The 23,998-nt window shown below is 46.4% G+C and overlaps 1 protein-coding gene across 3 annotated transcripts in view; it reads left to right on the top strand.

The window, feature by feature from the left end:
• Positions 1-23,998, top strand: part of nrg2a (neuregulin 2a) — a 113,715-nt gene that overhangs the window by 29,903 nt on the left and 59,814 nt on the right. For 2 of the 3 annotated variants that reach the window (XM_035434447.1, XM_035434446.1), the window contains exons 2-3: positions 22,048-22,210; positions 23,169-23,287. In XM_035434447.1, the coding sequence (XP_035290338.1) occupies positions 22,048-22,210; positions 23,169-23,287 (282 nt within the window). Of the gene's footprint in view, positions 1-13,421; positions 13,670-22,047; positions 22,211-23,168; positions 23,288-23,998 lie in introns of those variants that run through there. The other variant, XM_035434448.1, reaches the window with a different exon arrangement.

Here is a 23,998-nt window from a genome sequence, read left to right as displayed (position 1 = left end):
ATACTCAACCCTTTGGCTTGCTTGCTGGCTATTAAGGCTGGTCAGGCAAATCGTGTTTGAAGATGAGGATTCATCAGAAGTAACTGACCGTTTGTTTGCTGGCATGTTTACAAGTAAATCCATGTCTGGTCCATTAGTTGTGAGCCAGACAATTGGTGATAATCCCCAATCCTAACCCCAGACCAGTTGAGAAGATCAGTGTGATCACAGGGACTGACCCCAGACCAGTCGAGCAGTTCAGTGTGATCACAGTGACTCACTCCAGGCTAGTTGAGGACGTCAGTGTGATCACAGTGACTGACCCCAGACCAGTTGAATAGGATCAGTGTGATCACAGTGACTGACCCCAGACCAGTTGAATAGGGTCAGTGTGATCACAGTGACTGACCCCAGACCAGTTGAATAGGGTCAGTGTGATCAGAAGGACTGACCACAGGACAGTTGAATAGGGTCAGTGTGATCAGAAGGACTGACCACAGAACAGTTGAATAGGGTCAGTTGGACCACAGTGACTGACCCCAGATCAGTAGAATAGGGTCAGTAGGACCGCAGGGGACTAACCAGAGATCGGTTGAATAGGGTCAGTTGGACCACAGTGACTGACCCCAGACCAGTTGAATAGGATCAGTAGGACAACAGGGGACTAACCAGAGATCGGTTGAATAGGGTCAGTTGGACCACAGTGACTGACCCCAGATCAGTAGAATAGGGTCAGTAGGACCGCAGGGGGCGGCAGCGAGGCGGCCCTTAGCCTCTGTCCCCCCCATGGCGTGACAGCGGGATGAGGGGCCTCTCGGAGCGCGTTTGCTGTTGTTGGAGCAGCGAGGAGCGCTATTGTCAGCCGCTGAGACGGTCCAGCCGCCGCGGACTTCCTGCCCCGGTCGGCGGGGCGCACGGCGTCTCTTGGGCCGTATCGCCCCGCGCTTCTGTCCCCTTATCGCCCCATAGCGCGCGGCCCCCGCTCGCTATCGCGACCTCCGAAAAGACAAACTCGTCCCGTCGCTGGGCTTCGTCCACCCCGTGCGAGCGTACCCTCTCTGTTATTGAGGAAATGCCTGCGTCGTGGAAACGTATATAAAAAACAAAAAAAACGATAAGTCCGACGCTCGATAAGGAACTCTGCCCAGAGAAATAAAGAGGGCAGGTCTCGTGAATTATTGCGAGGATTTTCTCTTATTTATTTATTTGTTTGGTTTACTTCCTCCGCTTTGGCTGTGGTGCACGGTGCTGTGCAGTCCTGCGTGATCCTCGGCCCTTTGTTTTGGCTGTCTGACGCGCTGCTCTGTGTTTTGAGCACATTCCCGAGATAAGGGGTGAGCTCACAGCATGAGAAGAATTCGTTTTGATTCGAAGAATGTGGAAGTAAAACAAGAGGGGACGTGGAGATGTCGCTCGTTGACCCAACTGGAAGAGTCAGAGTTCCGGAGTTAGGCTCCGCCGCGATGATAAACCGAGTCTTTGGCTCTTAGGACGAGCTCTCTGTAAGAGTCTGAAGCAGAAGGAGAATATCTGACTCGTTCAAAGAGTCTCATCTCCTCTATTTGAGAAGTTGCTGTGCTCTGAGGAGTTACGGACTGACCCTCAAAGTTCTCCGTGAGTTTTTGTACAGGTCTGTCCTTTCTCTGAAGTCACGCTGTGACACAGTCTTAGTGACACCTGTGACTCATTCTGACAAGGCTTTGTTAATGACCGAGGGATCAGTGCCTCAGTCTGAAGTCTGTGATTCGGTTCGATCTCTTGGTCTCGCTCTGAAAATCTCAGCGATCCAGTCTGAACGATCGCTGTGAGATCACCTTGTCATCCAGAATGAGGGATGACAGCATTCTGATTCACACGTCACTCATCATCACACAGGGGTTCCTGTTGCTCCTCCTATCACCCCATTGCTCTGCCCAGTTCTCATGGTGAGGTGTAGGGATTTGTCAGAAAGAGGGGTGGGGTGTGGCTTGTTGGAACAGAGGAGGAATGGCCGCGTTCCACGCTTAGCTGGGGCAATGTATTTCATGGTCATCATTTCACGCATTAGTGGCAGCAAGAATCATGGCATCTGGATTCAGTAACAGCATATTAAGTGTTAGTCATTCTGACATGCTGATCTTTCAAAGATATTAAAAAGTCATCAAAGTTGAAAGAAAAAAAACTGAAGGGGTGAAACGGCTCTTTCAGAAGCAAATTACTGATTAACTATAATCAGTAGGAATTAAGTAAGTTTAAAAAACGGATTTAAAATTGTAATGATTGATGATAAAATCATTAATCGTTACAATCAGAAAGGATTTGTGGGGTGAAGTGAGGTGCCTCTAGCAATCAGTGACCTCCACTTTTCTTTATTGCCGTAAATTACCCTGATAAAGATATTAGTCCTGCAAAATGTTTTATTGTCTGTATGGCCTGGGGAGTACAGTATGGAAGTTTCCAAAATGATTAGAGGAGACTGAAATTGGTCCAGAACTGGGCAGACACACAGTAAATGAAATTTATCCAAATTTAATTCAAATTTTAACCACACTTTTCCAGTGTGGTTAACTTGATTTATCTTGTGTGTATTCTGGCATTGTGGTTGCTTGCTGTATCTCTTCCTGTGCCATATTTGTGCCAGTATGTTATGGGCTATGTGTCATAGTGTACTGTGGCAGTGAGCGTACAGTACCTGCAGTATTTCCCAGGAGGCCGAGTTGCGGCTCCCTCAGGGATTCTTGTGTTTTGATGTGACACAGCAGAGCCGCAATGGCTGCGGCTCTCTAAAGCGTTGTTTCCATGGTGACAGCTGTGTGCTGCAGAAATGACACAGAGCGGAGACCAAAAACAGGGGCGCTTCCTTCCTGAAATCACAGGGGAACACACACACGTATGTGCACATACACCCCCCCAAACACACACACATATGTGCACATACACCCCCCCCAAACACACACACATATGTGCACATACACCCCCCCCAAACACACACACACATATGTGCACATACACCCCCCCAAACACACACACATATGTGCACATACACCCCCCCCAAACACACACACACATATGTGCACATACACCCCCCCCAAACACACACACACATATGTGCACATACACCCCCCCCAAACACACACACACATATGTGCACATACACCCCCCCAAACACACACACATATGTGCACATACACCCCCCCCAAACACACACACATATGTGCACATACACCCCCCCCAAACACACACACACATATGTGCACATACACCCCCCCCAAACACACACACACATATGTGCACATACACCCCCCCCAAACACACACACACATATGTGCACATACACCCCCCCCAAACACACACACATATGTGCACATACACCCCCCCCAAACACACACACATATGTGCACATACACCCCCCCCAAAACACACACACATATGTGCACATACACCCCCCCAAACACACACACATATGTGCACATACACCCCCCCCAAAACACACACACATATGTGCACATACACCCCCCCAAACACACACATATGTGCACATACACCCCCCCAAACACACACACATATGTGCACATACATGGACACACACACAAACACACACACACACACACACACATTCACCTCATCGTGTCATGCAACTGTGCTAACCACACATACACATGCACGCTTGTACATAGAAATGCTCACACACACACACACACACACACACACACACACGTACAGACACACACACAGCCATACACACGTATTTGCATCACGCACACACAAAAACACGTACATTTAACACGTACACCCTGGTTTATGCCCACTCACTGATACATTTTTTCTTATCATTAGAGGCAGAAAAGCGTGTGTCCTTGAGGACGTTGCAGCATATTGATTGGGGGTTTCAGCGACAAGTCCCTCGAATGCCAGCGACAGCGAATGTCTGCCTTTGCCTGTCATCCGTGCACGCGTGCTTTATATGCAAGTCGTCTGTCATTTTCAGTCGGAGTTGTGAGCGCGGGAGGGAGACACGGCTGACCTTGAGAACGGACACTGCCGGAGAGCCCTCCTCGTGACGTCATCCACATCCCATTGGTCGACACCTGTTTTACCCCAGCAGGGTAACACGCGCGATTGGCTGGAGTTTTGGGGAGGTTGGGGGGGGTGGGGGGGGGGGGGGGTGCGCACCAGCCTCTGGGTGGAGGTGTTTGTGCTCATTCACAGAAAATCCAAGGCTGGATCGTGGGGAGCTTTCACAGTTTTTATCCCAGACCCACGCAGCCTCGCTGTCAAGGACTGAAAGCACCTCGTACGTCTGCGCATACGCCTGCGCATACGCTGCGCTGCTCGCGTAGATCAGCACATTCTCCACCGTAAATATGCAGATCGCTCTCGATATCCTTCCACTATTTATTTTCCCTGCTTTCATGTAGGACCTCCTCAGTTGATTCTGGTCAAGCACAGAGAATTCTTTTAGGGTGCCAAAGCAGCCAGATTTTTCCAGCATTTAAACCTGCAACCTCCTGGTTAAAAAGGAGGCCAATTCCTTTTATCAATATATCACCTTGAAGCCTTCAGAAACAAAGAAACCAAGAAACCAAACTAAAATAAGGCACCTGGCGCTGAACTCAAAGATTTCATCAGGGCAATTGGAATGCGACAGGCCAGCAACCAGCACAACACCCTGTCAGTGTTCTCTTCATCCCTCATTCATTCAGATATTTTTCTCACTCTACCATGGTAGTATGGCATTAGAGGAGAGTGGGTATAGAGGCGGGGGGGTGGGGGAGCACCATTTTGAAACTGTCGCTCAGGAGGGCTTTAGTTCTGATGTTGTCTCCGGTGAGTTCAGGCTCGGGGTAGGAAAACCGTTCCCGGAGCGTGTGCACAGTCATGACTCATATAGAGAAATCGCGTTACAAAGTATGGGATTTATGAGAGTGAGTCATTCAATGCACAACAGCAAAAGATATCTGTGATATGAGTATCTGTTATGATGATGTTGAACCACTGAATTGTGTGTGTGTTAGAGACTTAGTGACTCTCTTAAGAATGTGATTCATATCTGTTGGCATTCATCTTTAAACATGTTTCATAAGCAGTTATAATCTCTGATGTGCGAAATGGGGGTGGGAGATGGTCCGATAAAGAACCGGGTAGCCCACGTTAACTTCATGTGTTTTGGATTGGATTGGCATGGCGTGTTTCAGAGCAAATGCATTCTTTCGTAAGTGTGCCACGAGCGTGTGTAACGATAATGGACTAGACAGTATCCAGACTGGATGGCCTTGTGGCTTAAAAGTCATAACGGTTCACCACCCCAGAGGGAGCGGGTGAAGATGTGACCGTAAACCACTTCAGACGTGGCCCCGCCCATACTCAACACTGATCTGAGCATGCTGGGATAGGGCCCTGGAGGTTTGGGTGGTTGGCGAGGGGGGTGGGGGGATGGGGGGGTACTCCCCCTGTAAAGGCCTGGACCAGGGCTCTCTGTAGCTCCAGAGCTGGTCGTTGTTCTTCACGTCAAACAGTCCTCCACTTGTTCTCCACTCCAGGATTCGAGCTGAGTGCCCATTGGGAGCCTACAGTAAATGGTTGAGATAAAGCAGATGTCTCCCATGCAAAAGTATTTTTAAAGGTATTATGCTGAAGATATTTGAAGGGTGAGTTGTAAAGGTCAGGGCTCTATGCTAACATTTTTTTCCCAAGGAGCACATGTACTTTAAAGTTGAAAAATTTAGAAGCACACTAATACATCCCAATTAGTAGATGTGCTCCTAAAAGATTTTTTTCCAGTTAGCACACATCAATTTTCAGGAGCAGATGCTCCTAAAATGGGAGCACTGTAGAGCCCTGAAGGTGCGGTGTAAGAGATTAGTTCTTACAGATGACATTTTTGCTCCACCCCCTCCTCTGACTCTCTGTTGCAGCTCACATTAGATTCAAGACTCTAACACTGACCTACAGGGACAAGAATAGTTTTCTCCTTGTACACCCCAGCTATGGTGAAACTATACAGCCCAGCTTAGCCACACTTTTCACCCAGTGCAATTCACCTCCACTGGATCCCTGTATGGATCCAGCAGAGGCTTATAATCAGGACTGCAGTGTGTGATGATCTGTAAAGTGCAGTGTGTGTGATGATCTGTAAAGATGCAGTGTGTGTAATGATCTGTAAATATTCAATGTGAGTGATGATCTGTAAAGATGCAGCATGTGTGATGATCTGTATAGATGCAGCATGTGTGATGATCTGTATAGATGCAGTGTGTGTGATTATCTGTAAAAATGCAGTGTGTGATGATCTGTAAAGTGCAGTGTGTGTGATGATCTGTAAAGATGCAGTGTGTGTGATGATCTGTAAAGTGCAGTGTGTGTGATGATCTGTAAAGATGCAGTGTGTGTGATGATCTGTATAGATGCAGCATGTGTGATGATCTGTATAGATGCAGTGTGTGTGATTATCAGTAAATATGCAGTGTGTGATGCACATGCACCGACACACATACACACACACACACACTCACATGCATGCACACACACACAGGCACACTCCCACACACTCACACACGCACACACACATGCACACACACGCGCACAGACACACACACACACACACACATGCACACACACACTCACATGCATGCACACACAGGCACACACACACTCACATGCATGCACACGCAGGCACACACACACTCACATGCATGCACACGCAGGCACACACACACTCACATGCATACACACACAGGCACACACACACTCACATGCATGCACACACAGGCACACACACACTCACATGCATGCACACGCAGGCACACACACACTCACATGCATGCACACACAGGCACACACACACTCACATGCATGCACACACAGGCACACACACACTCACATGCATGCACACACAGGCACGCACACACACACACTCACAGGTCAGGCGGGATGAGGTGGCAGCCACAGAGTGGGAGCGGGTGGCGAGTCGTGTCTTGCTCTGTGTGTGTGTGTGGGGGGGGCGGAGCTCTTCCACACACAGAGCCCTGCTGACAGACAGTTCTTTTGTTCACGGCGCGGAGCGCAGTTCTTTCAGAGTGGAGGATGATGGACAGAGGGGAGGGAGAGATGGAAAGATGAAAGGAGGGCAGCAGAGAGAGGGTGGAGGAAGAGACAGTGAGGAAGATGACAGTCGGAGGGGAGGGAGAGCGGGTTGCTGGGACTTGCGGAGAGTGTCTCATAGGTCGAGTGGAGCTCCCTGTACCTGAGCTTGTGTGGAGAGCCCTCATTCCCCCCACCACTCAAAGAGCACAGATTGAGTGGGATAATCTCACCATTTGTCCCATTTAGAGGGTACTGGTTGAGTGGGATAATCTCACCACCTCTCCCATTTAGAGTGTACAGATTGAGTGGGATAATCTCACCATCTGTCCCATTTGAGTGGGATAATCTCACCATCTGTCCCATTTGAGTGGGATAATCTCACCATCTGTCCCATCTGAGTGGGATAATCTCACCACCTCTCCCATTTAGAGTGTACAGATTGAGTGGGATAATCTCACCATCTGTCCCATTTAGAGGGTACTGGCTGAGTGGGATAATCTCACCACCTCTCCAAATTAGAGCACAGATTGTGTGGGATGATCTCTCCACCTCTCCCATTTAGAGGGTACAGATTGAGTGGGATAATCTCATCATTTTTTCTGACAGAGAGCACATAGAGTAATAATCCAACTCCTTGGTGAGCACAGAATAAGAGGGTCAGTCGCACCACCTCTCTCTCTCTCTCTCTCTCTCTCTCTCTCTTTCTCTCTCTCTCAAATTCAAATTCAAAATGTTTTATTGACATGAAATACATTTGTACTTATTGTCAAAGCGTACACACACAAACAGGAATAGGAATACAAACAACAGTGAAATACAAACAACATTGTGGTAACGACAACAATGCAATTAACAGTGTGGTAATGGCCACAGCGAGTAGGCTATATAATAACAATAACAGTAATAATAATAATAATAATAGTAATAATAATAATAATAATAATGTAGAAAAAAGAAAATGGAAAAAAAAAAAGTTAAGAAAGAATTAATAATTAAAATAAATATATTCGTGGTGGTCAACCAGTGTCCCTCAGAATATGGCAGGCCGAGATGTACTTTGCTGCTAGTGGAGCTGTTGGCCTTTTTCCTAGCAGGATTTGCATTTTTGTCTCATTTGTTTGGGAAAGGAAGTCCTTTATAATTAGAGAAAATCTGTTGAAATAATGTGTCCTAATTTCTGAATATTTTTCACAATGTAGGAGAAAGTGCATCTCTGTTTCCACCTCTCCTGTCTTACAGTGACCACATATACGTTGTTCTTTTGGTAACCATGTATTCCGGTGTCTCTCTCTCTCTCTCTGTCTCTCTTACTGAACACAGACTGAATGAGCTGAGAGAAGGGCTGGGGTGGTGGTGGTGAGAGAACAGATATCAGAATAAAACATATAAAGAAATAAAAAATGAACCTCATCCTCCCTGACACAAAAAAGAAAATGGCTCTATAAATAATAAATCTGACATATATAAATATGCATGACATGTTTAACTAATAATAACACACTACGTCTATCTCTCGGTTTCTCTCTCCCTCTCTCTCTTTCTCTCTCTCACTGTCTAGTTCCTCTTCCTCTGTGTGTTGTGTGTGTGTTCATATATATACATATTATATATACAATAATAATAATATTTATATATACATACATATACACACACAGTATACATACTCCTTTGTATAAGCCTTCTGTATATCTGTATATGACCTTATATGTTCATGTTATCATTGGTTGTGTTTGTGTTGAAATGAGAGTTGAATTGTAGCTGCTGCTATTTGTAGAGAAGCAGGGCTCCCGCGGTTACCCTGACAGACGCAGTGTTATTGTCACAGGGGCGCTGACCCGTCAGTGGCGGTCAGTCGTGTGAATCGGGCGTGCCGGGCGCTCACATGTTTTCGGCGTGCCGCGTTTCGAAACGCCCACCGTAGCAGAAAATCACCCCGTCATCGTCCGCGGCAACCGCGTCCCCCACGGGGGACTCTCTGACCTCAGCGAGAGGTCACGGGACAGCTGTCTGCTACAGCGCCACGCTACGAGTCAGATCTGCTAAGAATAAGGGCGCTTTTATTCAATCGTTCACAAAAATGTATCGTTTATGTGTAGAATTTACACATATTGTGTACGTGCTCTTGTAATTCAAATCTGGGCAAAATAAATATTAAATAAAAGAAAAAGAAGAATACATTGCATGCAGAAAAGCAGCCAATAATTGATTCATGTGTACGTTTTAGTTTTGGATATTGGATAACTGCAAAACTCATTTAATTGCCTAGTTTCCTGCTGGCCCTATTATATACCAGTGATTTTATTCACCCTTTTTGAATGCATACTGTGGTTAAGTGCATATAACATCACAGCAGTCCCAAGTATTTACATATGCAAGTGGACTCTAATGAAAAAACAAGAAGAATTCTTTCCAGGGGTACAACTGGTAATACTATTATAATAATACAAAAAACTAATATTACTTTTTCTGCTGCTAAAACTGTAATAATAATGATAATGTTATTATTTATGGAAATTAAGATGGAGCTGTGTTGGATGTGAAGTCTCCACTGCACCACTGTGCTAATTTCCGAGTAGCAGCAATCTTGAATCTCTAGTTTGCTTCCTCACAGGGGTGAGGAATGGACCCTGGAGGACATTTAGGAGTGTTGCATCAGCTGCATACAGCCCACAGCCACCCCCCCCCTACTCCTTCCTCGAAATATAGTGCAGCTAGAACATGAGTCCTAGCACTGTCTCTATCAGCCATACAACACTGTACAGTACAGAGTGTACTCAGTTCTGTTCGATTTAGATGGTCAGGGTATGTGCAGATGGGTGTTGGAGATCACTGTGTATGTAGGTCTGTAGGGTGTAGATGATGAGAATGTATGTATCTCTGTTGGATGTTGATGGTGAGGGTGTATGTAGTTTTGTTGGGTGTAAATGATTAGGGTGCATGTAGTTGTGCTGGGTGTAGATGGTGAGGGTGTATGTAGTTGTACTGGGTGTAGATGGTGAGGGTGTGTGTAGTTCTGTTTGGTGTATATCATGAGGGTGTGTGTAGTTCTGTTGGGTGTAGATGGTGAGGGTGTGTGTAGTTCTGTTGGGTGTAGATAGTGAGGGTGTATGTAGTTCTGTTGGGTGTAGATGGTGAGGGTGTGTGTAGTTCTGTTGGGTGTAGATAGTGAGGGTGTATGTAGTTCTGTTGGGTGTAGATGGTGATGGTGTATGTAGTTCTGTTGGGTGTAGATAGTGAGGGTGTGTGTAGTTCTGTTGGGTGTAGATAGTGAGGGTGTATGTAGTTCTGTTGGGTGTAGATAGTGAGGGTGTATGTACTTCTGTTGGGTGTAGATGGTGATGGTGTATGTAGTTCTGTTGGGTGTAGATGGTGAGGGTGTATGTAGTTCTGTTGGGTGTAGATAGTGAGGGTGTATGTAGTTCTGTTGGGTGTAGATAGTGAGGGTGTGTGTAGTTCTGTTGGGTGTAGATGGTGAAGGTGTATGTAGTTCTGTTGGGTGTACATAGTGAGGGTGTATGTAGTTCTGTTGGGTGTAGATGGTGAGGGTGTATGTAGTTCTGTTGGGTGTAGATGGTGAGGGTGTATGTAGTTCTGTTGGGTGTAGATGGTGAGGGTGTGTGTAGTTCTGTTGGGTGTAGATAGTGAGGGTGTATTTAGTTCTGTTGGGTGTAGATGGTGAGGGTGTATGTAGTTCTGTTGGGTGTAGATAGTGAGGGTGTATGTAGTTCTGTTGGGTGTAGATGGTGATGGTGTATGTAGTTCTGTTGGGTGTAGATAGTGAGGGTGTATGTAGTTCTGTTGGGTGTAGATAGTGAGGGTGTATGTAGTTCTGTTGGGTGTAGATGGTGATGGTGTATGTAGTTCTGTTGGGTGTAGATAGTGAGGGTGTATGTAGTTCTGTTGGGTGTAGATAGTGAGGGTGTATGTAGTTCTGTTGGGTGTAGATGGTGAGGGTGTATGTAGTTCCGGTTCTGGATGTTCAGGATGTGTATGCTGCAGGTTTGTTGGATGTATTAATTCAGGGTGTGACGGTGTACACTATAGTTCTGCTGGATGTAGATTTTCAGGGTGTGTACACTTTAGATCCGCTAGGCGTAGGTGTTCAGGGTGTATAATACAAAGTGTCTGAAGTTGCCTTTCATCATGGTGCACTTGTAGGTAATGTTTTTTAGGGTGACTGCAGTTGTGCAGTTTTGCACAGGCTAGCTAAGGACAGTTGCTTTGAGATAGAACATGTTTATCTCTTATGAAAGTCGGGGGGCTTGTCTTGTTCTCCATCTTAACTAGAGCCTTGTGAGTTTAGGAGGGTCAAACTGGAGGTCCAGCCTGTAAAACAATGTAATGCATTCCCTTTACACTGGCTGTGGTCATAGTGCTGTACTGTCTGTACTGCAGTCTGTACTGTGGTCAGTGTGCTGTATTCTGCTGTAGGTCAGTGCCCTGGTCTTCTCTTCAGCATTTTGAATCCAGCCGGACGTGTGACTCAGGAGTTTCGCCCCCCACCCCCCCCCCCAACCCCCCAGGAGACCCCTCTCTCTCCCCTGAGCGCGCTCTCTACCTGCAGTCTGTCAGTCTGTCACGGAGGGAAATCTCTCAGGAATGTGGAATCACGTCCGTGTCAGCAGGTGCTGTGCCGGGGCCAGGCCCCGAACCTCCATGCCCCCCAGGCCCCCTCTGCACTTCCCAGGCCAAGCCAAGCGTCCTCGCGTCTCTTTCCAGGAGAAACTTGGGCGGGGTGGAGGGGAGGGTGCGGCAGCAGGAGACTGACACCTGGGCACGCTTTCCGCCATTTGAGCCTTGGTGCAGTCCTGATGGCGCGGGCCAGAGATCTTCCTTCCTGGATTCGGACAGCTGCGGGGTCTGCTGTTATTTGTTGTTACTGGGCACTTAATCGATCTGTTAATGCAGTTGAGCACAACTCAGCTCACCTGGTTTCTTGGGTTTGAACTAGTTGCTGATATTAAGGCAAAAACATAAACTAGTGTATTAAATCCTGGTGTTGAGTTAAGGTTTGGGTTAATAAGGAAGAATGGCACATGAACACTGTCAAGCGTCCCGAAAACAAACCTCAGTGAAATAAAAAAAGCTATGATTTCGGTTAAGAATGAGCAGATCCCTGTAGGAGTGGGGCAGAGGCAGGGTTTGAGTATGATGGGTGAGATTCCTGCATCCCTGAACCACAGCTGAGCTGCTGATCTCTGACAATAGGGAGCAATGGGAAGGCCCAATGACAGACGTGCTTGGACACGCTCGCGTGGAGCGAGGGAGGGAGACAAAGGTGGAGAAAGGAGGGAAGGAGGGAGGGAGAGAGAGAGAAGGAACTCATTTTATGGAAACAATATTTTGCCTCTGTCATTGAATGATTTTTTTTTTTCCCCACTTCCTAAGACCTTGTACTCCCCAATGAAAATAGACGTTTTTTATTTTGGCAGGAAGGGTTGACAAATGTTCTCCTTTGAGTGTTGATGTTATTATGCTACAAAAAAAGTCATGGCACGTACAATAACATGGCCTTTTATTAAATATGTTCGTATTATAATTACAGAACTGCAGTACTTTGCAGATCCGAAATTGGGCTGAATTAAAAGCTTGCCTTGAGAATAGAATGTTATGGCTATTTACAGATATTATGAGTTGTGCATTTGCCTTATTTCAGTACGGATTGATCTGCAGTTGTCACTCTGGGCAGCTGCACATCGTGGTGCAGACAGGCAGATGGATGGACGGCTGTTTGGACGGTTCTGTAGTGCACGGGCCTGCAGGGTGGCACAGCGGGTGCACAGCGCGTGCAGGTTCAAGTCCGTGGTTGGAGCGGCATATCGCTTATATTCACGAGTGAGGCGTTTAGCTTTTGCTGTCTCAGTAAACATAGCGGCGTGCACGTGTGGCTAACGCGTGGCTAACGCGCAGGATCGCGAGCCGCGCCGGTTGCGGCGGACGCAGTCGTGCGCTAGGCTAAGCGAGGCTGGGACCCTGCAGGGGACTCGCAGTTCCAGCTGGCGGGGTTGGGAGCGGGACCCCCGCAGGAGAAACTCCCGTGCGCGATAGGGCCTCTTCAGGGGCGCAGGCAGGGGTTGGACGCCGCCCCCCGCCCCCCCCCCTTTTCCCCCAATGCTGCTGAATTCCCCCAGCCCCTGTGCGAGGGGTGACTGCGGCCCTCCCCTCCACTGCTCGCTTTTGGCACAAGCAGGAACCCCCGAGGCTATGAGCGTGCGGCGATCTGGCAGTTCCAGGCAGCGAACAGTTAATTGTCTGACTGCAATGGGAAATGCCTCTCTCTCCCTCATTCCCTCTCTCTCTCTCTCTCTCTCTCTCTCCTTCTCCCTCTCTCTCTCTCTCTCTCTCTCCTTCTCCCTCTCTCTCTCTCTCTCTCCCTCACTCTGTCTCGCTCTAAGTAGGTGTATCCCTGTGCTGGGTGTTGCTCTATATAACAGGAGAAACAGTGGGGATGAGTTCAGAGTCTCACATTGCCTGCCTCGCACTCTCTCTCTGGCTCCGTCTGGGTGTTTCTCTTAAGGGATTTGCGCTGTGCGAGGTGTCACCATGTCAGAGGGCAGGAAGAGGGAGAGAAAAGGGCGAAGGAAGATGGGGAGAAAGGAGAGGAAAGAGCAGAGGGACCCCACAGAAGGTAAAAAAAAAAAAAAAGAAAACGGGGTGAGGCGGAGAGAAGGGTGGAGGGGGGGAGAGCGCAGGGCTTGTGAAAGAATGCATCACCTCTTCTTGTTAAAGCTTGCTGCCTCTGTCACGCAGGGAGAGAGCTTAACGCGAGGAGCAAGTAGCTGCACATCTGGTGTTAGCGGGGGAAGGTGTAATCACTGGTTGACTGGTGGATTTGCATGCGAGCTGTAGCAGTCGGCTGTGTTGAAGATGCCAATACATACCAGTGCAGGCTCGCTGTTTAATTGCACCGAACAGAAACTTTAATCAAAAAAAACTTGCTCCAAGGTACCTTCCTTCATGTTCAGATGAAAAACTTTTTTTCCCCCGCTAAATTATTTTTTGTACCCTTGGTTAAGGCAGTTTGGACTAATAGTGCCATCAGTGAAAGCTTGTCCTGAATTCTGTTGTCACGCAAAGTCAGAGGACCCCTTGAACAGGGTTCAGTACAGCGATGCTGCACTACTGTCATCATTGCCACGCTGCTTGCAGGCCTGATGTGGCACAGGGTCTTTTCCAGTGCGCTTTAGCTTCTTTCTACGCTGGATCTGCAGTGAACAGGAACGGTGTGTCGGCAGCGTTCGGTGCTCCTCGGTTACTTGGCGGTATCGTGTGGTTGGTGGCGGCGCGGTGGTCTTCCAGTCGTTGGCTGTTGCAAGCTGCAGCTTGCTGCTGAAGAGTGACGAGGTCAGGGAGCCCACCCCTCGTAAAGCTGCCCGGTCGCTGATTACGCGCCCTAAACCTGGCCGGGTCGCCCTTTCGTGACCGGGTCAGGACACCGAGCCTCCTCGGTGGACCGGACCACCCCAGGTGTCCCGCAGTAAAAAGGCAGAGTCGTTTGTTGTTCCCGCGGAGGTTATAATCTCACGGAGCGAGGGGCTACACATGCTAATGTAATTAACGAGGGTCTCCAGCTTTGATTGACACACAAACGCGAGCTTTTTTCTGCAAAACAGATTTTTTCAGCAGTTGAATTGATTGTTGAAACTTTCTGAACTTTGTGAGCATGCATTTAATGGCAAGTCAAGAGTAGAAATGTTGACTGAATAGTCTGATGACTGAATGCAGGGGGTCCCACGCACCCTGTACCAAAAAGCATAGGTGCCCTGTATGCCAGGGCAAGGATTTCTTAGGGTAATCTCCCTGGCACAGCTGGGCGTCTTAAGTATTTTCTATGATACTGCGTATCCCGTGACAACGCTGCCGAGATTACAAGATATCAAGGTGGTGTCACACGAGCCCGGGGCTAAAGCAGCGGTCGGGGAAGCAGGATGAAAGATTTGCACGCACACGCAAGACACACACACGCAAGACACACACACGCATGACATGCATGACGCGCGGTTATTAGAAAGTGCTTGCTGCTTTATTAAGACAGGTGCAGTCAAAATCAGATATTCTGTCTCTAGGGCAGAGCAGCAGAGCAGGGGCAGAGGAAGCAAAGTTTCTTTCGAATCACCTCCGGCCCCTGAGCGCCGAGACTTTTCGGTTAAAATCCCAGGTATCCCGGTGCGGCTGTCCCACCTGCGAGTGAGGTAGCCGAAATTCCTCCCGCGAGAACGTTCAGCTCTGGGATTTTAAATCGCCCTGGTTAAAGATGCCTGCCGAGGAAAGATAAATAAATAAAAAAATAACAATAGCAGTGGTTTTTTTCCACAGTTGGTGGAGTTTAAACAGACTCTAATGAGTGTGCTCAGATCACATGGTTTTACAGTTGGTTGGCAACAAAGGGAAGCATCCTAATCTGAGAGCTTTGTCGAGCTAAGAAAACATCAAAAAGGCACTTTCACTGTCTGGTAGGAGAGGGAAGTTGGTGAATTCTGCCACAAATGTCATACTCTGCATTTTGTTTTTTTTGTTCCTTTACTTTTTGCCTTTTTAAATTGCCTTTTTCCAGTTCACTTCAGGACACTGGAATATAATTTTGCATCACCTACAAGGAAATGAAAGGATATAGGATGTTATTTGTGTTACTTTTAAAGCTTGAGAAACTGTGTGTGCGTGTGTGAGAGTGTATTGTGTAATGTATTTGTCATCATATGCTTGTGCGTGTGTACAGTTGCAATGTACTTGTCATGCTAGAATCAAGTGCGTGTGCCATACAAGACAGACAGAAATGGACAGTGGGAAATACTAAAGTCCCAAATCAAGCCTAGATCTGTTCTCCACACAGCTCTGGAGTCTCTCCGTTTCCATGGCAATGTGACAGTATGCACGTGATGGTGAATTCTGCCAAAGTAACTGCTTTATTGCGTGACTAATTTTAGTTGTATGTAAATAACTGAATAACATTGCACATATACAGGCAACTAACTTTCTGTGATTCCACTGAAATTATGGGGTGCAACAAAGTAACAAAGTTCACATAATTTAAAAAATCTCATCTCTGCTTTGGCTTAATTGTCCTGTAAGGCATATTTACAGACTCTGTACGGCCGCATGGTTTTCTTATAATGAAAAAAATTAGAAATCAACTCCTTGTATTCTGAGATTTTTTTCTCATTAATATTTACAGCAGGAAAATATTCAACATTATGAGCTGTGAAGTAAAATAAACCATTTGAGAATATAATGCAACCATATTGTAAATAGATATGTTCTATGTGAGATCATCTCTTGCAGGCCTGACATCCTCTTAGACACTGGAACTGTTTAATTTTCCATGAGATCTATGACAGAGGCTTTAATATATATAAAGATTTTAGTTGTATATTATCTCTATTGTTCATTGTAGATGTTATGACTTATCACTCACGTCAACCCTTTAATTTTGCCAATGTTTCAGGCACTCTTTGAAGATGATTGACAATTCTGACACATATTTGAGAACTGCAGTTTATTTTTCAATGGATTCGGTAACAGGATACTAGACTGAGAAGGGGCGTTCAGTCTTCCAGCTATAATGCATTAGCCTTAGATGTATGTAAAGATTTTGATTAAGTGTTTTACCATGTATTTTAAGTTACGTTTACTTTCTGCCAAATTTACAATGTAGGAGAACTTGAAAGAAATGTCATGAAACAGCTTGCTTGAAACATTAAGTTTGTCAAAGGCCCTGGTCTCTAATTCCTTTTTAATGAAACCCATTTAGTGAACTGCTTGTTAAAGTAAAGTAGCCTGCTAATGTAGTAAATCAGTTAAATATGTGCATTGTAACGGGTGAATCATAACCTATTTGGCAGATGTGATGTATTAAAATAGTTCTTTGTGATTTCCAATGAAAAGCAAGTGTTTTATTGTATTATTTTGTGTAGCTGAGATAAATATAATTGGCATCAGAGAAGTTCTAGAGTAGTGCTTGCTTCTGAGCAGTTTTCTCTATCATTCTGCCTATACACATTTTGTCAGAGTGGGAAATGGTTTAAATAAACATTTAATATGTTTAGCTACTAGGAAATCATTTTTTGATGCATAATTAATTCTCATTTTTCAGTTTTAACGTACTTGAGAGGTTTATGTAAAACACCATCTAAAAACCCATTTATTCAGCAGTAGGAATAATAATGCTTCATTGCTGTTGCCCTTGTAAAAAGTTTTTGATTATAAGTTATTAATAATTAAGGTTTTGACATGTATATTAATGTTCTAAAGATTTAATAAAGACTCTAATTTCCCTTTCCTTATCAGCACAGTTGGTTAATTAGTTTTCGTTTGGCTCACATAAATATGGGCACAATGAGAGAATCCGGACTGAATGTCTCCTTTAAGACCATGTCAGTCTGTTTGAACTGTTGGCTGTGTTGTGTTTGAGGACCTGAGCCTGAAGGTGGAGTTTCTTGTCTCGTAGATGTTTTTCTTTGTTGCTCTGTAGAGAATAAGCATGTGCTGGATCTTATTTGCTTTGACATTGTAATGATTAATTACATTGGTGCATGTGCTGTTCACCGTGCATGTCCGTATATATATTTTTTTTTCCCAGAACCCCAAACACAGATACTTCTCTGTGCACATACAACAGTGTAATGTTTTTAACGGCAAACACTTAACGGTGTGACTCAGGCCTTCCCTGCACACAAAAACACCATCTAGAGTTGAGACTTTTTTTCCCCCTCAGCTGAGCTGTGGGAATCAGGCAGAACACCTTTATTGGGTCGAGGAACTGGGTCAGCCTTGTCCCAAAAATTAGGACAGCTGGCTTGTTATTTTAGCGTACTTCCATCCAGGATTTTAATTGAAGTCATTACCAGTGATACTTCACTGAATATTCCTTTGCGCTGGAGCAGGATTTATGGACTGGGTTTGCTGGAATGCAAAGCAAAGAGGTGGATGTGAACAATGTGCTCTCCATGAAGGGAAAAACAGCTGCTGTGAGACAGGGTGTGGCCGGTGTGATATGTGGCAGCCTGGAAGAGTGGTTAAGTATTTGGGTTAAGGAGGTTGCCAGTTCGATTCCCAGGTGGGACACTGCTGCTGTTGAGTAACCTGAATTGCTTTCGTTGCCGTCTACCTGCGTGAATGGATTGAGCTCCGAGTTATGCAATTTGAGCTGCGTGTTTGTTAACAGAACATTGGCAGTACATTTGTAGTGTTTGTGTGTGTATGCGTGCATGTGTGTGTGTGTGTGTAGGTGGTATGCATGAGAACAAATCTTTTTTTTCATGAGATGGTGTGACCAAAACCTGGATTCAATCAAAATTGGTTCTTAATATGATTTTAAAATAATTTTTCATGTGTTATGTTTGTTTAAATGCCAAAAAATAAGTAACACTTGAATTTCATTGAGAGTCAAAGGACAAGTACTGACTGAATCCAGAGCAGACTCAATGAGAGCAGGTATAGCCCACCCTCGAGAGTGTCAACCTCCTAAATTTCTCCTAATGCTCACACAGAAAGAGAAGAAAAGAGAGATGGGGAGGGACAGATAGAGAGAGAGAGTAGAAGAGAGAATTTGAATTTTAAAAAATTATTGTCACTGTTCCATAACCTGTACACATGACAAACAGAGGATCATCAGGGACCCCTGGCAGGAAAAACAAGTAACAACAAACACAACACAACTATGCAGGCACTAAAAGTGAAGGTCCAGTCTTCCCACCCCATTGACATGACACAGGGCCCCATCAATCTCCCACAATTACTCAGCCTTTGGTACACTGCGTGCATGAGTGAGTAATATGAAAGAGAGGGAGAGAGAGAGAGAGAGAGAGAGATAAAGAGAGAGTGAGAGGGACAGAGGGAGGGAGAGAGAGAGAGTGCATCACTGTGCTGGTAGCACAAGTCTTCATTAGCGTCATTGAAACAGGGTCAGTGACAGTGAAGGTGAGCAGGCTGTGTCCTGCACGCTGGCGGGAGCGGGAAAGAGAGTGACACACCGTGAGCGGGCGATCTGCCGACCCCCCAACCCCCACTCCCCCCCCCCCCCCCCCCCCCCGCCAGGCTCTCCCCCCTCGCCAGGCTCCCCCCCCTCGCCAGGCTCCCCCCTGGAAAAACAGGGCCACACGGCCAACTGTCACGTCTCAGCCGCTGCCACAGAGCACACTGTTCAGTCCCCTCTCTGTGTGCTCACAGAAGGGCGGGCGGCGCTGTGTGATGTGAATACACCGGCTCTGCCCATCTGTGGCTGCAGCCTGCCCATCCAGTTCATGCTCAGATCGCTGGGCCTTCCCAGCTCCTGCTGTGCGCTGATGCCCAGCGGAGAGCCTCAGCCGCTGGCCTCATGGCGGACATCCCAGTCTTTCAAAGAAAGCTGTTATAACTCATTGTAATCCATTATAAGCCTTTATCATGTGGTTACATGTGTGGTTATGATTATATTATAATAATGATGATGATGATGATGATGAAGGAGATGATGATGATTATTATTATAGTGATGATGTGTATGATGATGATGATAATGATGATGATGATGATGATGATTATTATTATTATGATTATTATTATTATTATTATTATTAGTAGTAGTAGTAGTAGTAGTAGTACTAGTAGCATATGGAATGGAAATACCAGTCTTTGAGGAAGGACAAAATATGAACAGCAGAGGCTCCCATGCAAGTGTCTTGATTAAGTACTTATCATCTCAGTGTGCATCGAGTGTGAAAATGCTTTACAGAACTGTAATCATGGTGAACATGGCTGCAAGAGGAGGCCACCGTGGCTACAAAAGAGGGGTGGTTTCTTGGGTTGCGTGTGGTGGGAGATTTTGGGATTTTTGGTGATATTTCGCGATCGGCTGCGCCTACGGTGACGTTTGCGTGATCTCTGAGAGAAAGAGAACTTCAGCTACATGCAGAGGTGGGCGGAAGCACACGTGCTGCAGGGTCGTGATGTTGGTGCGTTCATTTTAAGCGCATGGCAAACCAAGCAAGCGGCCGCAGGTCTCTTTTTGAACCTGGGGAGCGTGCTCAGTTTAATCAAAGATGGGGGTGGCCCAGAACCCCATTAAGTGACTTCATGTTGGTGTTTTTTCTTCACAGTATGCAGTAGAAGTATCGGTGGTTATCGGTAGTAATATCACTGGCTTCATAAGTATTTACATATTAATTTGCTTGGCGAGCACCCGTATCCGAAATGAAAAATTGCACATTTTATTCTATTATTTATTCTCACAGCTGGATATTTTTTTGTTTACTCAAGCAATTCAAGTTAAGTATTTTATTGCTGCAGACTATAATATTTGAACTGGCAACATAATGATTAACAGTGCAATTCCCCTACACCACACAGCTGACCGTGAAGTCCTCTGTGTTTGGGGTGTTATGTGTCCCTTTATTGCGGCGTATATGTGAAAAATGTCTTTCTGAAACAGCACTCAACTGCAATCCTCCGTGACTTCACACGGCTTCTCTGGCCACTGCTCCACACAGCTGCTCTGATCACTGCTCCTTGCAGCTGCTCTGATCACTGCTCCACACAGCTGCTCTGATCACTGCTCCAAACTGCTGCTCTGATCACTGCTCCATGCAGCTGCTCTGATCACTGCTCCGCAGTCCTACTCTGATCACTGCTCCACACTGCTGCTCTGATCACTGCTCTGCAGTCCTGCTCTGATCACTGATCCATGCAGCTGCTCTGATCACTGCTCCGCAGCCTGCTCTGATCACTGCTCCACACTGCTGCTCTGATCACTGCTCTGCAGTCCTGCTCTGATTACTGCTCCATGCAGCTGCTCTGATCACTGCACCACACTGCTGCTCTGATCACTGCTCCACACTGCTGCTCTGATCACTGCTCCACACTGCTGCTCTGATCACTGCTCCACACTGCTGCTCTGATCATTGCTCCACACTGCTGCTCTGACCACTGCTCTGATCACTGCTCCACAGTTCTGCTCTGATCACTGCTCCACAGTTCTGCTCTGATCACTGCTCCACACTGCTGCTCTGATCACTGCTCCACACTGCTGCTCTGATCACTGCTCCACACTGCTGCTCTGATCACTGCTCCACACTGCTACTCTGACCACTGCTTCATAATGCACTGACCACTGTTCCATAGGACACTGACCACTGCTCTGCACAGATGCCCATGCTACTTCTCCTTATTGCTGTCCTCTCCAAACCCAAGCTGAGATCCATTAGTAAAAGTCTAGGCCTGATCAGTGCCATGGACGTTCTAGATGTACATTTTAAATGGATGTGCCAGCTAAATGCCTGACCAGTCATGCTGTCCCAGTGACTCACATGCTAATCTCCAGGCTGGCTGTGTACTTCCAATGACTCACACCCCAAAAATCTGACCAATGACACCCTCTCAGTGTATCATACCTCTTAACTGAGGTGTTGTCTGTCTTCTTTTCCTTAGTTCTATATGCATCACAAAGTAAAATCCCTGCCAAAGCCCCTCAGCGATCCCTCTTTGTACCGACTTTCAAAAGCACGTCTGTTCTTTAGGTGTTGACTGTATCATGAATAATAATTCTTTCCTAAGGGACAAATTCCCACACCAGTTTATCTACAAGAACCCAATCGTGGTTACCTCAGAGAAACGGTTTAGAAACAAAAATAACGCAGTACAAAAGACCAATGATTGGGCAAGAGGGAGGTTCTGTCACACATACATAACACATAGAGGGGGCTTACACTGTGGAGGAATGGGAATACATTTTCAAGATTGGTATTGTGATGACGATGATGATCATGATGGTGATGATGATAATGACACCAACAAAACAAAATAAAATGAGTAAAACAGCCATTAACAGGGATGAAGAGAGGGGTGTCCCAGTGCACCTGTGTTTGTGTTTGTGTGTGTGTGTGTTTGTGTGTGCTACGTGTTGCATATATAGATTGTAATATAGTTATAGGGTACCAGATTTTTATTATTGTTGAGCCTTGCATTTTAACATTGAATTCTCTCTCTCTTTATCTCTCTCTCTTTCTCCCTCCCTCCCTCCCTCCCTCCCCCAAGCCTCTGCACCGAAGCTGAAAAGACTAAAGAGCCAGCTGGTGGACGAGGGGAGCAGGCTGACAGTGAAGTGTGAGGCCTCTGGAAACCCGCCCCCGTCCTACAGGTGGTACAAAGATGGCAGCGAGCTCAAGAAGAGCAAGCAGATCAAAATAAAGTCCGGCACGTAAGCTCTCTAACGTTTCTCAAACTCATTTTCTCATTTTTTGTGCGTATTTGTCCCCCGATTTTGGGGGGTTGGGGTTGCCTCTCGGGTTGTCTGCGCACGCGCGGCACTGCGGCGCGGCGGGTGAAGTGGACGCGTTTCTCTGACGCCCGCTGACCGCTTGCTCGCACTGCGCAGTTCACACAGTACTACAGAGAGAGCTCGGGCTAACGCGCAGACAGGAAGTGGGCCTGTTCCCGGGGCGACCTGTGTCCCATCGCGCTTGGCTAGCGATGCATTTGAGGCGATGCTCGAACCTGCAACCATACGGTCCAGTTTGTGCTTGTGGCAGGTGCCTTCGCTGACTGAGCCACTTGGAAGCCCCCATTGGTTTATGCAGCCTCTGAATGTAAAAACAGGAACCTTGACTGACAAGTGAAAAATGCTGATGTAGAAATGCTGTCAACCCTGGGATGGATCCACAGACAGGTTCCAGGAAAGGAGGAAAACATGCATATTTATGCTTTTATGTATCAATTTCTGTGTTTTATTTGTAATCATTTAAAACATTATTAATTATTAATTATTATTAACAAGGTAATGTTTATAATTCCTGGCCTTTACTATACTTTAGCAGTGTTGTAATAAGTGTTGCATGTGGTTTCTCAAGTTAAAATGGAAACAGAGAGGTGTGGTTCCTCTGGAGTCTGGGGGGTCAGATGTGTCCGAGCAGTTGTGTTCTAGTTTTACTCAAATTCAGTTGGTAGTTTGTTAAGCTGTGACTTGCCTATATGTGCATTTGTGCCTCCGTTTCCTCTGTCAGCAGGGTGTAGCCTTAGCGCTGTTTAACATTACCCTTGCGGGTCGTCCTCCGTCCACGCCGCTAATTGCATTTTCCCTTTACGGGCGGGGGAGGGTTTTCTCTCTCTCTTTTTTTTTGTTCCGGACTCACGTCACAAATTGTTTTTTGTTTCTGCAGGAAAAACTCCAGGGTACAGATCAATAGAGCCCGACTGGAGGATGCTGGGAATTACACATGCGTAGCAGAGAACTTACTGGGGAAAGAGAACTCCACAGGCACCATCAATGTCCAAAGCAGTGAGTACCTTCATTCAAAATTCTGCTCCTGGTATTGGATATTTCACATCTCTCACTAATATCCCTGAGAGAAGCCTGGCAGGCGAGATCTCCGTAATGGTGACAGTTAACGTATCGCAAGTGGCACTCTTTCAGTAACTGAGCCCTTTCAGATTATGCACATCTTAACCAAGAGATTTTCTTTTATCCTAAAGAGTACAAGACCCATGTGTCAAAGCTGTGTCCTCTCACAGTCAACAGTCTTTGCAGGCATGTCTTCATGCGCACGGTGTGAATTTACCAAAACATTGATTTAAAGGAATTAACGAAACCCGGCACATCTTTAGGGTTTGCCAAAAGATATCAGGGGCTATGAAACAGTTGGAAGATTTAAAATGGAGCTTAAGATTCACATTTAAAATACCTATGCTCTTACAGTGCTCTTCCAATTGCCATGGACAGGCAGTCCGGTGCCCTACCGGCACCAGCAGTGTTGTTATCATGCCTGGCAGAGAAATAAGCGATGCTGGTGTAGCGGATGTCAGCAGCAGGAACATCTGCTGCAGAAGGTGACTTTGCCCGTCAAAGAGTCAGAACAGCAGCAGCAGATCAGCTCCCTTAGGTGGGAGGAACTTTGGACTTTAGCCTAGCGGGCTAATCGTGCCTGGCGTTGGGCGTGCGAGGATGCTGAGGGCTGCGGTGAGAGAGCGGTTGCAGATCCGCGCCTCTTCC

The sequence above is a fragment of the Anguilla anguilla genome, chromosome 9 (genome assembly GCF_013347855.1).
Source record: "Anguilla anguilla isolate fAngAng1 chromosome 9, fAngAng1.pri, whole genome shotgun sequence".
Taxonomy (NCBI): Eukaryota; Metazoa; Chordata; class Actinopteri; order Anguilliformes; family Anguillidae; genus Anguilla; species Anguilla anguilla.
The sequence above is the reverse complement of the archived record's forward strand: the minus strand, read 5'-3'. Positions and strand labels throughout refer to the sequence as shown.